The sequence below is a fragment of the Salvelinus alpinus genome, chromosome 17 (genome assembly GCF_045679555.1).
Source record: "Salvelinus alpinus chromosome 17, SLU_Salpinus.1, whole genome shotgun sequence".
In the NCBI taxonomy this organism is placed as follows: domain Eukaryota; kingdom Metazoa; phylum Chordata; class Actinopteri; order Salmoniformes; family Salmonidae; genus Salvelinus; species Salvelinus alpinus.
The window spans coordinates 37,163,731-37,177,897 of record NC_092102.1 but is presented as its reverse complement, the minus strand read 5'-3'; the positions used below and the strand labels follow the sequence as shown (position 1 = coordinate 37,177,897).

The 14,167-nt window shown below is 43.2% G+C and overlaps 4 protein-coding genes across 4 annotated transcripts in view; 2 read left to right on the top strand and 2 right to left on the bottom strand.

Annotated features, from left to right (window-relative positions):
- Positions 1 to 4,195, bottom strand: part of LOC139542899 (voltage-gated purine nucleotide uniporter SLC17A9-like) — a 33,646-nt gene extending 29,451 nt beyond the window's left edge. The window contains exons 1-2 of the mRNA XM_071348861.1: positions 3,281 to 4,195; positions 2,175 to 2,372 (exon numbers count right to left, since the gene is read on the bottom strand). Of these exons, the coding sequence (XP_071204962.1) occupies positions 2,175 to 2,372; positions 3,281 to 3,414 (332 nt within the window). The 5' untranslated portion in view covers positions 3,415 to 4,195. The remainder of the gene's footprint in view (positions 1 to 2,174; positions 2,373 to 3,280) is intronic.
- Positions 4,196 to 4,320: 125 nt separating this feature from the next.
- Positions 4,321 to 9,223, bottom strand: LOC139542900 (glucose-induced degradation protein 8-B homolog). Its single transcript, XM_071348862.1, has 5 exons — positions 9,111 to 9,223; positions 8,471 to 8,599; positions 8,171 to 8,367; positions 7,787 to 7,984; positions 4,321 to 5,253 (listed from the first exon to the last, which is right to left on the bottom strand). The coding sequence occupies exons 2-5, from the start codon at positions 8,589 to 8,591 to the stop codon at positions 5,080 to 5,082; spliced, it is 690 nt and encodes a 229-aa protein (XP_071204963.1). The 5' UTR covers positions 8,592 to 8,599; positions 9,111 to 9,223; the 3' UTR covers positions 4,321 to 5,079.
- On the top strand, positions 8,922 to 10,819 carry LOC139542901 (small ribosomal subunit protein uS12). The gene is made up of 4 exons (XM_071348863.1): positions 8,922 to 9,294; positions 10,023 to 10,182; positions 10,276 to 10,396; positions 10,637 to 10,819. Exons 1-4 carry the CDS (start codon positions 9,291 to 9,293, stop codon positions 10,781 to 10,783), a joined length of 432 nt encoding a protein of 143 aa, XP_071204964.1. The 5' UTR covers positions 8,922 to 9,290; the 3' UTR covers positions 10,784 to 10,819.
- A 479-nt stretch (positions 10,820 to 11,298) lies between these two features.
- dnah12 (dynein, axonemal, heavy chain 12) overlaps positions 11,299 to 14,167 on the top strand; it is a 38,158-nt gene continuing 35,289 nt past the window's right edge. Inside the window, exons 1-6 of the mRNA XM_071348860.1 lie at positions 11,299 to 11,382; positions 11,716 to 11,924; positions 12,109 to 12,196; positions 12,353 to 12,379; positions 12,556 to 12,745; positions 14,069 to 14,138. Coding sequence (XP_071204961.1) covers positions 11,740 to 11,924; positions 12,109 to 12,196; positions 12,353 to 12,379; positions 12,556 to 12,745; positions 14,069 to 14,138 — 560 coding nt within the window. The 5' untranslated portion in view covers positions 11,299 to 11,382; positions 11,716 to 11,739. The remainder of the gene's footprint in view (positions 11,383 to 11,715; positions 11,925 to 12,108; positions 12,197 to 12,352; positions 12,380 to 12,555; positions 12,746 to 14,068; positions 14,139 to 14,167) is intronic.

The following is a 14,167-nucleotide window of genomic DNA, read 5'->3' as shown; positions in this document are numbered from 1 at the left end:
CCCTTTGCCCGGTCTCCCTACGGCCCTACAGACTGCCGAGGCCCTGTTTACTCACGTCTTCCGGCACTACGGGGTGCCTAAGGATATATTGTCTGATCGGGGTCCCCAGTTCACGTCGAGGGTCTGGAGGGCATTAATGGAATGTCTGGGGGTCTCGGTCAGCCTTACCTCAGGTTTTCACCCCAAGAGTAACGGGCAGGTGGAGAGAGTTAACCAGGATGTGGGTAGGTTTCTGAGGTCTTATTGCCAGGACCAGCCGGGAGAGTGGGCAGCATTCGTGGCCTGGGCAGAGATGGCCCAGAACTCGCTCCGCCACTCCTCAACTATCCTCTCTCCCTTCCAGTGTGTTTTGGGGTATCAGCCGGTTCTGGCTCCTTGGCATCAGAGTCAGACCGAGGCTCCTGTGATGGATGACTGGTTCCGGCGCGCGGAGGAGACATGGGACGCTGCCCATGTCCACCTTTAGCGCGCCGTGCTGCGCCAGAAAGTTGGCGCAGACCGTCACCGCAGTGAGGCCCCCGTGTTCGCCCCGGGGGACCGGGTCTGGCTCTCGACCCGAAACCTGCCCCTCCGCCTGCCCTGTCAGAAGCTGGGTCTGCGGTTTGTGGGGCCATTTAAAGTCCTGAGGAGAGTGAACGAGGTATGTTAGGTTACAGCTTCTCCCCCGATTACCGCATTAACCCCTTGTTCCATGTGTCTCTCCTCAGGCCGGTGGTGGCTGGCCCGCTCCAGGAGTCTGAGGTGCGGGAGGTTCTTCCGCCCCCTCTGGACATCGAGGGGGCCCCGGCGTACTCCGTTAGTTCCATACTGGATTTGAGACGTCGGGCGAGGGGCCTTCAGTACCTCGTGGACTGGGAGGGGCATGGTCCGGAGGAGAGATGCTGGGTTCCGGTGGAGGACGTGTTGGATCCTTCTATGCTGCGAGAGTTCCACCGTCTCCATCCGGATCGCTCTGCGCCTCGCCCTCCGGATTGTCCCCGAGGTCGGTGTCGACGCGCTGCTCTACTGTCACGACTTCCGCCGAAGTCGGCCCCTCTCCTTGTTCGAGCAGTGTTCGGCGGTCGACGTCACCGATCTTCTAGCCATCACTGATCCATTTTTCATTTTTCATTGATTTTGTCTTGTATCACACCTGGTTCCAATCCCATCAATTACATGTTGTGTATTTAACCCTCTGTTTCCCCTCATGTCCTTGTCGGTGATTGTATGTTTGTGCAAGTTATGTGTTGGTGCGCGACGGGTTTTGTACCCACTTTGATTATTTTATATATTTTGGGTTTTGGAGTTTTGTTAACTTTTATGAAACGACTCCGTTTATATCAAGTTCGTTCTCCTGTACCTGACTTCCCTGCCACCAACACGCACCCATTACATATATTTTTTTATTGTGAAACACTATCATTCCATTATTACTGCATATACAGTATATAAAGGGCATTTCTGAACTTGGAATGCAAAGATATTATATGATGCTCCTTTAAGATGAATAAAGTTAATTTTCAGTTATGATTAACACAATGCTTTGCATTTTTATGTTTTCTCTTTCTGGAATACAAATTATTTCAGTTTTCTATTTGTGACACATTCGTTGACAGGTTGATGGTCACTCGACTTGATACTAAATGTTCTGGATTGTTCTCATGTTGTTTGATAGTGATTGACGCCAGAGCTACTGAAGGTACTATTAGCCAGGACACACTGATTATCATTGTATGGATGACATTATGAACACTGTGACTCTGTAGTAGCTGGCAAAGTCACTGTACATTGCTTTGACTTCGTACCAGCCTCTCAGCTTGATGTTTAGAGAACATTTGGTACTGTCTGATTAGAATATAAAGGGCCTGTCTCCACGAGGCCCGCTACATACTTTTTTTGTTGCTTCTGCTCTGGAGGGGTTCTCCCTGAATTATTGTAATGAAGCGGATAGATTTTTAATTGATATTACCAACAACTGCTCTTATTTTTGTTCACTTAAATCCCAAACAGATGTGTAAAACAGACAAAGTATTAGGCTATTTAATTCTCAGATTGCAGGTCCATCTGTGTTTAAAAGTGAATAAATGTAATGCAATAAACACTTTTTATTCCAGATATTGTATGTAGTGAGAGCAGCTGCAGGTTGTGCAAACAGGCAATAAAGTATAATCATCTCCTCTCCTCTTGTTGCCCACCTGTCGCTGACGTAGCCTCCGAGGACCTGTGTGAAGCAGTAACCCCAGAAGAAGCTACCCAGCACCATGCCCTGATCCCTCTTGGTCCAGTTGAACTTCTCCGCCATGCTAACGGCACAGATGGGCATGGCCACGCGGGCACAGTACAGCAGACAGGTCCCCAGCAGTAGCACCACCGTCCATACACGCGCCAGGGGTCTGCATAGCGGGGACAGAGGACATAAGTGTGACCAGCAGAGGACAGGGATGTGTGTGAGGGGTACATTAATGTGTTTGGTGTGTGTAAGTGACAATATGTGTGGGTGTGAGTAAGAGTAGGTGTGATATTCTCAGTAAAACCAATATCTGTGCATTTCTTCTGATTGTTTCTTGTAAATGGCAAATTGGAACTTAAACTAAACCAACTACGCGTTTTCACAGAACTTTAAACGTCTAAATTTGACTGCGCTAAACTGTGTTAACTAGATAGGTTAGGCCTAAATCTCATGATATAATTATTTGAGTGAATCTGACTGAATTCTTAGTTGGCAAGGCAAAGCAAAGATTAGGCTACCATGCCTTTATTAAAATTCTATGAATGCCTGACTATCAGACTTCCTAGACCTAGAAGCTTTTAAATTCCTTAAAGCTGTGTGTGTGTGTGCAGTTTAGTAACGTTAGCTTTAAAATAATCTTGAGACCACCAGTTGACAGGCATCTGATTAATAAGACTTATTAATAAGTCAAGTATTTATTTGGGAATGTCCCTCGTAGCAGTGTTACATTTGGACACAAAAGTAGCAACAAAGTATCAAAAACAAAGCTACATGTGTATGAGTGGTTGTTTTTATGTTTTGCTGAAATCAAGGGAGAGAAACATTTTCTGAAAATGTAATTTGCCAATGCCAACACATTTCAGTGAACTACAGAGCAGCCGGAATCATTGCAAACTTGTATGGCATTTGCAAAATAAGGAACTAACAAGCTCTCATATATTATTCTATTATGTGTGGTTAAAAACATAAAAGGGCCTGTCATTTCATTATGGTAGTTTTACGTTGAAATTAACACTTCTAGACTGTGGGAAAAACGTGAGATTGGCTACTGAAAAATCTTCGTAAATTTACCTTGGCCAGTACGTATTCGGTTCACTCCACTTCTTCTGATGACTTCCAGCGACCCCGGTTTTGTCTGGATTTTTTTCTTTGAGGCAGACCAAATCTGGACTAGAGTTCTTTCCATGTTTTTGGAGAATTGCCATTCAACGAAAGAGGTATACGATTTGATTTGCTGTCTCCTGCACTTCACAATTCAACGCAGTAGGCTATGGAATGAGTCAAGAAAGTCGAAAAGAATAAACGCTTGATCGATGTTCGCGATGATACCGATGTATCATTTCCTTTCGATTACCGTGTAGGCCAATCCATAATGTTACTGCCGTGTGATAAAAAGTGCACGGGTGATTAGAGACGGATCGCCTTGAGTTTGACGATAAATCCACGTGTCAGTATTTTTTTCAGCCACGCAGTTCTTCCTGCCAACAGTAGGTTACATCGGAAGCAGCATTAAAGAAGCGACTCAGTCCTTTTCAAAAAACAGCATGAATTTGGTCAGAGTGAAAATACCCAGTCTTCTTTACCCGCGGCATGGCCATCCGGTTCTAGCGCTTCATCATGACTGTGCAATATTCTAGACATTATATTCTACCCTGAATGATACCCGATCGGATTACACAGCAAAAAAAGGAGAAAAAACAACTAATGTCCCAGGCCTAGGATACCACAGAACGTTAGTCTATAATGGCCAAATCATCCTGAATTTCTCAACTCATGTTTGACGTTGCCCTGCTGCGATGTGATTGGCGTTGTCATCCTTGCTCATAGGACAGCCAGTGATGCTGCATAACGTATTCACAGAGTTGGTTCATCTGCCCTAGGCTGGATGAGGTATCAACTACCAAGCATCGGTAGTCGGCACCGTTATATAATAACCTGCAATCAGATGAAAAAAGTGAGATTCCTGCACACGTTGGTGCCTAAACTACATTTTCCACCCTCTGAAAAAGTAATCTATCGGTTAAAGGTTAAATTGCATACTGACGAGACTGAATAACACAATATCATCACATATTTTGTGGCGCAAATATAACGAACAACCTAAGCATATCAAGTGTTCCAAAATAGTATTTTATTCCATAATGTAAATAATCCAGTTGCAAAACTGTCAACATTAACTAAATGTATGTCTCTGTATGTATTCACATTATTATCTTGTTGGTTCAAGATAACACAGGATGAATGCTAAGGTTGAAACAAAACCCTGACAACATTACAGGGTACTGGCAGCTTAGCATTCAGTCAGTACCCAGCTTTGGCCCCTACTCTAGAATTCATGAGAAACTGAAATGTGCATGTTTTTTTGTTGAGAAAAACAAAATGTACTGTAATTGACAGCGGACCACAGCAATGGGAACCAATCATTCTACCCCAACACCACACCCTCATTCATTTCTGTTTATAGGTTAACACATTATAGTCCCAAGAGCCTAATTTAGGCTTTAACACACCATCCATATGCAAAGATGGCTAACTTTCCCTGCCAGTAGACAGAAAAAAAATAGTGTAACTGAAATCTGCAAAAAGGAAATGTTCATATACAACTATCTATTGCAGACATGAAACAAAAGTCTTATAATTTTACTTCATTAAAATACAAGGGTTTATATTTCAGATATTGAAGTATCAGGCAGCAAGTCACTTTAAAATACAAACTATCCAGTTTGATAACATGGACTGTACAAAGTCTCACAAAAAGCAACCCACACAAAGAAAGAAGAAATATTGTTTCAGTCAGTCTCTGTCAGAATATAAATAGGTAGGAGGGGAGTCCAATTAGTTTCCACCAGCATACACAGGCTGGTGTCCTCTCACTTTGGGTCCTCGATCGTGCCCTTGCTGAGGTCTGTCATTTTGGGGTACTTTACTTTCTTTTGGTCAAGTTCGTTCTGAGCCCACAGGAGCAGTTTGAGGAGCTTGGCCAGTTTGGGCGTTGACTCTCTGTTTTCGTAGTCCAGCACAGACTGGTTCACTTCACTCCACACCTTCAGGAAGCACACAGTGGACAGGAGGTATATTAAATCAGCATCAGGTATAGGTTAAAAAAAAATATGTCTAGAAGGGATACAGCTTTTGTCAAAGTAACGTCAAATGTAGAATTTTTGTGCATCTTAGCTAACCCTAATGCTTTTCCTAACTTTAATTCTCCTAACCTGCAGCGTAAATTCTCCTAAGCGACTACGAAAAGTCAAATCTGAGAAAACCACTATCCCATCTAGTCAAAACCAAAGTTCATATCAAATCAAATCAAATTTTATTAGTCACATACACATGGTTAGCAGATGTTAATGCGAGTGTAGCGAAATGCTTGTGCTTCTAGTTCCGACAATGCAGTAATAACCAACAAGTAATCTAACCTAACAATTCCACAACTACTACCTTATACACACAAGTGTAAAGGGATAAAGAATATGTACATAAAGATACATGAATGAGTGGTGGTACAGAACGGCATGGCAAGATGCAGTAGATGGTATAGAGTACGGTATATACATATGAGATGAGTACTGTAGGGTATGTAAACATAAAGTGGCATAGTTTAAAGTGGCTAGTGGTACATGTATTACATAAAGATGGCAAGATGCAGTAGATGATATAGAGTACAGTATATACATATGAGATGGGTAATGTAGGGTATGTAAACATTATATTAAGTGGCATTGTTTAAAGTGGCTAGTGGTACATTTTTACATAATTTCCATCAATTCCCATTTTTAAAGTGGCTGGAGTTGAGTCAGTATGTTGGCAGCGGCCGCTAAATGTTAGTGGTGGCTGTTTAACAGTCTGATGGCCTTGAGATAGAAGCTGTTTTTCAGTCTCTCGGTCCCTGCTTTGATGCACCTGTACTGACCTCGCCTTCTGGATGATAGCGGGGTGAACAGGCAGTGGCTTGGGTGGTTGTTGTCCTTGATGATCTTTATGGCCTTCCTGTGACATCGGGTGGTGTAGGTGTCCTGGAGGGCAGGTAGTTTGCCCCCGGTGATGCGTTCTGCAGACCTCACTACCCTCTGGAGAGCCTTACGGTTGTGGGCGGAGCAGTTGCCGTACCAGGCGGTGATACAGCCCGACAGGATGCTCTCGATTGTGCTTCTGTAGAAGTTTGTGAGTGCTTTTGGTGACAAGCCGAATTTCTTCAGCCTCCTGAGGTTGAAGAGGCGCTGCTGCGCCTTCTTCACAACGCTGTCTGTGTGGGTGGACCAATTCAGTTTGTCCGTGATGTGTACACCGAGGAACTTAAAACTTTCCACCTTCTCCACTACTGACCCGTCAATGTGGATAGGGGGGTGCTCCCTCTGCTGTTTCCTGAAGTCCACAATCATCTCCTTTGTTTTGTTGACGTTGAGTGTGAGGTTATTTTCCTGACACCACACTCCGAGGGCCCTCACCTCCTCCCTGTAGGCCGTCTCGTCGTTGTTGGTAATCAAGCCTACCACTGTAGTGTCATCCGCAAACTTGATGATTGAGTTGGAGGCGTGCATGGCCACGCAGTCGTGGGTGAACAGGGAGTACAGGAGAGGGCTCAGAACGCACCCTTGTGGGGCCCCAGTGTTGAGGATCAGCGGGGTGGAGATGTTGTTACCTACCCTCACCACCTGGGGGCGGCCCGTCAGGAAGTCCAGGACCCAGTTGCACAGGGCGGGGTCGAGACCCAGGGTCTCGAGCTTGATGACGAGTTTGGAGGGTACTATGGTGTTAAATGCTGAGCTGTAATCGATGAACAGCATTCTCACATGGGTATTCCTCTTGTCCAGATGGGTTAGGGCAGTGTGCAGTGTGGTTGCGATTGCGTCGTCTGTGGACCTATTGGGTCGGTAAGCAAATTGGAGTGGGTCTAGGGTGTCCGGTAGGGTGGAGGTGATATGGTCCTTGACTAGTCTCTCAAAGCACTTCATGATGACGGAAGTGAGTGCTACGGGGCGGTAGTCGTTTAGCTCAGTTACCTTAGCTTTCTTGGGAACAGGAACAATGGTGGCCCTCTTGAAGCATGTGGGAACAGCAGACTGGGATAAGGATTGATTGAATATGTCCGTAAACACACCAGCCAGCTGGTCTGCGCATGCTCTGAGGACGCGGCTGGGAATGCCGTCTGGGCCTGCAGCCTTGCGAGGGTTAACACGTTTAAATGTTTTACTCACCTCGGCTGCAGTGAAGGAGAGCCCGCAGGTTTTGGTAGGGGGCCGTGTCAGTGGCACTGTATTGTCCTCAAAGCGGGCAAAAAAGTTGTTTAGCCTGTCTGGGAGCAAGACATCCTGGTCCGCGACGGGGCTGGTTTTCTTTTTGTAATCCGTGATTGACTGTAGACCCTGCCACATACCTCTTGTGTCTGAGCTGTTGAATTGCGACTCGATTTTGTCTCTGTACTGGGACTTAGCCTGTTTGATTGCCTTGCGGAGAGAATAGCTACACTGTTTGTATTCGGTCTGTATTCATATACTGACAAAATACTGAAATAGTAGTAGAAACTTGCAATATGCACGTTATCTATTTCTGGATTATGATAAGTGAGAATAAACACACCTTCTGCCTCTGCATTGTGTTGAGAAGGTCTCCGAAGGGTGACTCCTCAGGGTTGTCGAAGGCCAGCAGGGCCAAGGTTCTCTCCATCTCTGTCAGACACTCTCTACTCTCCTCCCCCTGCTCTGCCAGCTGGGACTGAGCAAACTCTAGTGCTGCCTCAGTCTCCCTCAGACGGATCAGCTCAATCAGGTGCTGCTGCTGCAGAGGGTAAGAACAGTATGCAGGAACGGTCAAGGGAGGAAAAGGAATATGGACAAAAAACAGTGGAGGGAATAAGGAGACAAAAAGGAGAGAGAGAGGAACATATGGCAATGATTGAAGAAAACGGCAAACAAAATACGACTGACAGAAGAATTATAACGGGAGAGGCAATCTGCTTTTTACCTGTAGGTGAAAGTACAGGTAGCGGTTTGTGTCGAGCAGTTCTGGGTGCATGCTGTTGATGAGTGCGATGGCCTCCTGTATCTGTCCCTTCAGGATCATCTCCCGGATCTTTATCCTCTCGTCCAGAGAATCCAGGTCCACACTGGGCTCAATCCCAGACTCCATACGGAACTTCTCAGCTGCCTCCTTAAACCCCTCTGTTCAAACCAAAGATATACAATTCTCTGTTTAGATCAGGAAAACTAACATCTACCTGTTACCAGGTTTTTTATTGTATGTCTGTGTGTATGGTTACTATACCTGTCACCAAGTAGTTCATGATGAGCCTGTTCATGTCGGCCCTCTGAATGTGGACATTGTTGAGCTTCTCCATCCACTCTTCTCTCGTTATGTCCTCCGGCTTTTCACTATAACTCATCATGAATTGTTCTACAAAAAACATGTCCCCCCCATCATTGCCATGTTCATTGTAATTTGGCTAAAACTAAGGCTGAATGTTGAACACTGCAGTTAACTACTATGGATTGTCATCTGTACAGTACACTTAATTATTATAGGTTCAACATGCCTTATCATATAGCACATGAAAGCATGGTTAGAAAATGTAGAATAACGACCATGCTGTAAAATTGTTGTATGAGATTTCCATGGACGTCATCTTAACGCCAATAAAGTATTCGTAAATAACGTAGGGGATAACTAAGTGAGTGTCATTTAGTATAAGCCGGAAGCTCAATAATGTTACTGCGGCCTTCGATGAAAACCACAACATTGAAGCCTTAAACTCAGCCGCTATCAAGCAAAACAACGCCGTCTATTTGCCCTCACAGAATTTGTACAAGATAGAAATATGTACAGGGTCAGTTTAGTAACGTGAATATCTATTCGTACGAGTCAACTGTATTTTGGAAAAGCAAATATATTATTTTAAATACTGTACCTGATATTTTGCTGCTACTATTCAGCGGTAGCAATCAAGAGCATCACACAGGAAAGCTCACGAGACTCACGGGATTTCATTGATTCCCCCAAAATGATTGGTTAGAGACTGCGATGACGCCTGGGTCATGTGGTAAGAATCGTGCGTGCGGCTTTTTTTCAGTACTCGGACACTGAAGCAATGGGTGAGTACCCAATATTCACATTGGAATAATAGGTTTATTTGATTGATCTAACACACAAAAACTGTCTTGACAGTAGACACAATATGATATTATGTCATCACACCATGTAGAGATGATTGTCGTTTATTATACCATACGAAAAGATGGCAGCACCAGCCACATGTAGCTAGCTGCCACATGTGAGAAAGACATTTCTGATATGAAAATGGATATCTAGTGGGTTAGAGATGTCAACTAGCTAGCTACCTTAATAACAAAACTCCCCTTCAGTGTCCATAAAGGGTACATAATGTTGTAGGGTGTTCGTTGGCTTATCTGGCCTCTTCTTGGCAGCTGCTTTCCCTCCTCGCTTCTGCGATGCTGTGAGCACGCCAGATAATGATGCAGTCCTTACATTCATAGACCACTACATATTCCTGTCCTTACTCAATGTGCATGACGGAGGAAATATGGTTCAATTGTATACTTGTGGTGTATTATATTGATACTAGCACCTGCTATCTTTAAACTCAATCTGATTGTTTTCTTCGAGCCACATAGCCATGAAATCCATAACCATTCTAGTCACTACCTACCACTGCTGTTCAACATAGCCAATTCCCACGTTGGCGCTGACATGACCTGTAGAAGAAGCATGCATTGATAATTGTATTAGTTGTCAGTCAGTCTAGGGCAGTCATTTGGCCTAATCCTTCATACTGTCCATTTTGCCTCTCCTCTTTCTCCAGGCAAGTGCCGGGGTCTGCGTACAGCCAGGAAACTGCGTAACCATCGCAGGGAGCAGAGATGGCATGACAAACAGTATAAGAAGGCTCACCTGGGCACTGCCCTGAAGGCCAACCCATTCGGAGGGGCATCTCATGCCAAAGGCATTGTGCTTGAGAAAGTGTAAGACAACACTGTAATTTAGCCTATTACATCATACTGTATGTTTTGGCTTCCACAATTAGCTAGCTCAAAACCATCTCTCCTTCTCCCTAGGGGTGTTGAAGCTAAGCAGCCCAACTCTGCCATCAGGAAGTGTGTCAGGGTGCAACTCATCAAAAATGGCAAGAAGATCACAGCTTTCGTCCCCAATGATGGCTGTTTGAACTTCATTGAGGTAAGATGTCTACCTGCAAAGACTTTTCTATTTCTCACCACATCTCTCTATTTCACATGACTCATCAAAGGTACATTTTATTTTCTCAATATCATCCATATATACTTTTGATTTTGTTTTATTATAAATTGGTCATCTGATCTTTGGATTCTGTCATCTTTGGACTACCTGCACATAATTGTTAATTGTCAGGCATTTCATCATAACCACTGTTTTCAAATCCTCTTCCCCTCTCATCAGGAAAACGATGAGGTGTTGGTGGCAGGATTTGGTCGGAAGGGGCACGCCGTTGGTGATATTCCTGGTGTCCGCTTCAAGGTGGTCAAAGTAGCTAATGTCTCACTACTGGCCCTTTACAAAGGCAAGAAAGAAAGACCTCGATCATAGAATGTATACACTCAAACAATAAAAAGTGGAAAATGACTTTTGATGTGTCTGTCCATTATTCTAGGTGTTTATGGGGATATGATTTTCTTTTTTAAATGATATGCCTTAGACTTTAATATTTTCTATAGGGTTTGTAGTTTTGCATTAAATTGAGTAGACACAAGTATAAAGGAAGCTGAACTGGATAGACACTAGTTGCTTGGTTAAATTTGTGACTTTTTTTATTGAACCTTTATTTCATCAGGGAGTCATAATGAGACCAAGGTCTTTTACAGATGAGCCCAGAAGTACAGAAATGCACACATCAAAAAGAAAAGTCATACAAAACAAACACATGGTGGGATAATGGTATTGTTGCAAAGTATTCTTTATGCACCTAAAATGTCCACATGCATAAATTGAAATGCATGATAGATAAAGCCACACATTGAGAAAATGTGCATTCTGCAATCAGCAGCAGTGTGCTGTGCTTCCAGCAGGGGTATCCATATGGTTGTTTACAGTTTCTATAGCAACGGACTTGTTTTTCCTCCACTTTCAAGCAACTGAATTCTGCATAGACAGGAGTTACATACAAATATTAACAAAAGAGAGCAGGGGTAAGTTATACACATTGCATGCAAACCTTGCAATTTTTTTACATTTCACTTGAAATAAACTCTCGACTATAGTTATGAATGTACATTTAATGAGTAACTCATCGATTCTTCAAACTAGCATGGCTAGCTAGCCACACCAACGATTTAAACTTCGAAGGTACACCGTTAACATTAGCATAAGCAAGCAAGGCAAGTGCTTATTGATTTAATAAATTACTTTTGACTTTTTTATATAAAACAATTATGGCAGAAGAAATGCATTGGCTGTGTTTGCAACTAAAATGCAATGTTAACTGATGGTTCAACAGGCTAAGGGTTTTGCAATGTTGTTAGTGTCTTCCTTCAGTAGTACCTGAGATGCCTACCTCCGCAGGGGTGTTCAAGCCACCCATGGGAGATGGCCTGAACCAGTACCCTGTCCTGCCACCCATCCCAAGCACACATTTGCAGGAGGGGGCTGCAGAGGACGAGATGACTGTGCAGAAGAAGCTGCTGAGGCACAGGAGAAGTAAACAGCAGCAACAGCAGTTGCATAAGATCCTGTATGTCCCTTGAACTTTTTGTTATTAAATGTCAAGCCATAAAGTCACTTAACTGGTATAGTACTGAGATATTTAGGATGACAATACACATGATGATTGTCATCCCCTGTTTCAATTACAATGAGTCAAATGCAAGTCGTTTTTGGTTGCTGTAGTATTCATATTGTGCTCTTTACTCTTGTAGGGTTGCTAGTGCAATGCAGGCATACAAGAACGCTAAGGAATTAAGAGCAGTGGCTCCCACGTCCCCTGAGCCAGAGTTCCCCCCTTCTGTGAGATATAATGCTTTCTTATTGAGTTTATCAGGCGGATCTCTTACAGACACCTGTTATGCTAATGCATGTCAATTTACTGCATACATTCTGAGTTTCGCTGCAGGTAATTCTCGTGTCAAGATTTCTCAAAGTTGTCACCTCTTTATTTCACAGATGAGCAGTGAAGACCGAAGGCGTAGAGTAAGTTGGCTGCTTTTTGTTTTGTTAAGTCCCTTCTGGTCTCTGAAAATTGGGTCTTTTGTTTTTTGTGAGATGCCAACAAAATACTATGTTCCTAGTTATTTGTGTTAAAAATCAAAAGTATCAACCTATTTTCCTATTTCCGCACTGTCGCTCCATTGTGGCCACACCTATAGTTGAACTACATGTTCCTGAAGGAGTGTGTGGAGGGCAGTCCTGTGGTGCCCATCCAGCAGCAGTGGCTAGATGCCATGCTGACCCGCATTCCTCCCCAGCTGCGTGTGGGCCCCGGGAGAGACGAGCTGCTGCAGGAGCTATGTAGGGAGGTCAGCGAAAACTTCCTCAGCGGGATGGTCAAACACACAGGTGTGTGTATTCATGTCTATCTCTGTGTGTTTAGACTTGAGACATTTTTATTGAAGTGTCACTCCACAATTATATAATAATTCCAAATACAGAATTCTTTTAACCACATTGTGGGTCACTCTAATTGACTTTTGAGACACTAAAAGACAATCATTGTCAAACATGGTACAGGCGTAATCTATATTAAATTACATCATCTATACATACACATGTATGCATAAACCAAAAAAACTAAGAATAAAGGGACAGTTAGGCACTTATAAAGAAACATCTCAGTTGAAGTATAAGGTTGCAGGCTTTGGCGCAGGCATTTACATTGTTACCTGATAAAAGTTGATACATTTGATTATTTTCATCTAGACTGTTAAAATTATAATTTTGGCTGGATAGCTGACATAACAGATCATCCCTAATGTCACTGTATAGCCCACAGTAAAGCAAGACATGAACTTCTGTTTCAATGGAACCATGGTTACAAAAAGTACATACTGTACACATTTATCTAAGGGAGTGTTTGTGTCTCAATAGTGAGAGGGGCCACACTCCACATCTACATTTTGCAAAAGAGCTTCGATATTGGAATTGCAGGAAATTAGCTTTATAACTGCAAAATGTATTTCCACCCAATGGCAAAATGTGTAGAATTGCAGGAAATTTGCTTTAAAATAGCAAAAAAATCTCTCTGCCCCATGGAAAAATGTGTAGAACTGTAGAAAACGTGCATTAAAACTGCAACATCTTATCTACGCCCCATAACAAAATGTGTAGAATTGCAGGACATTCACTTGAAAATGTACATTTTTCTCTCTGCCGTCACGAGGGGGGCCACTAAAATATTTTCCCGCTTGGTGAAGGAGCCCCCCAACCAAATCTCGCTTAAAGCCCCCAAAAGGCTAGAGCCGGCCCTGGGGTTATGTCCCTAAAGTTTTTAAAAAGCAGTAGGTGTGCAGTTTGTTCCTTTCGGGTTTGTCTATCAGTTGGTACCATTTTAGTTCATTGCTCTCTAAAAGTGTTGATTTAAAAGTATTTCAGTCATTTCTAGAATACACATTGTCTGTATCAGTGAGCTGAGTCATATGGATGAAGATGAAAAAAGGCTTTGACATGAAAAATATTTCTTTGCAAGATCACTAGCACCCAAAAATATGTTTACATTCATTTGGTGTGGTCTCTGCCATTTTTTACCAACACATAGCCACTGGTGATGCCATAGAGTTTTGTAGACCATATCGCCTTGAATAGCAGCGTTATATTATTTAGTTTTTAGCCATATCATGTCGTAGATTGTGTCTCACATCAGTATTTACAATCTGTCCCCTTTAGTGAGTACTGTGCTCCAGAAACCACAGATGAAAGGGACAGTTCTGGCAAGACATAGAACTCCATCAGAAAAGTGAGTGTCTCAACAATACACACCCAGCA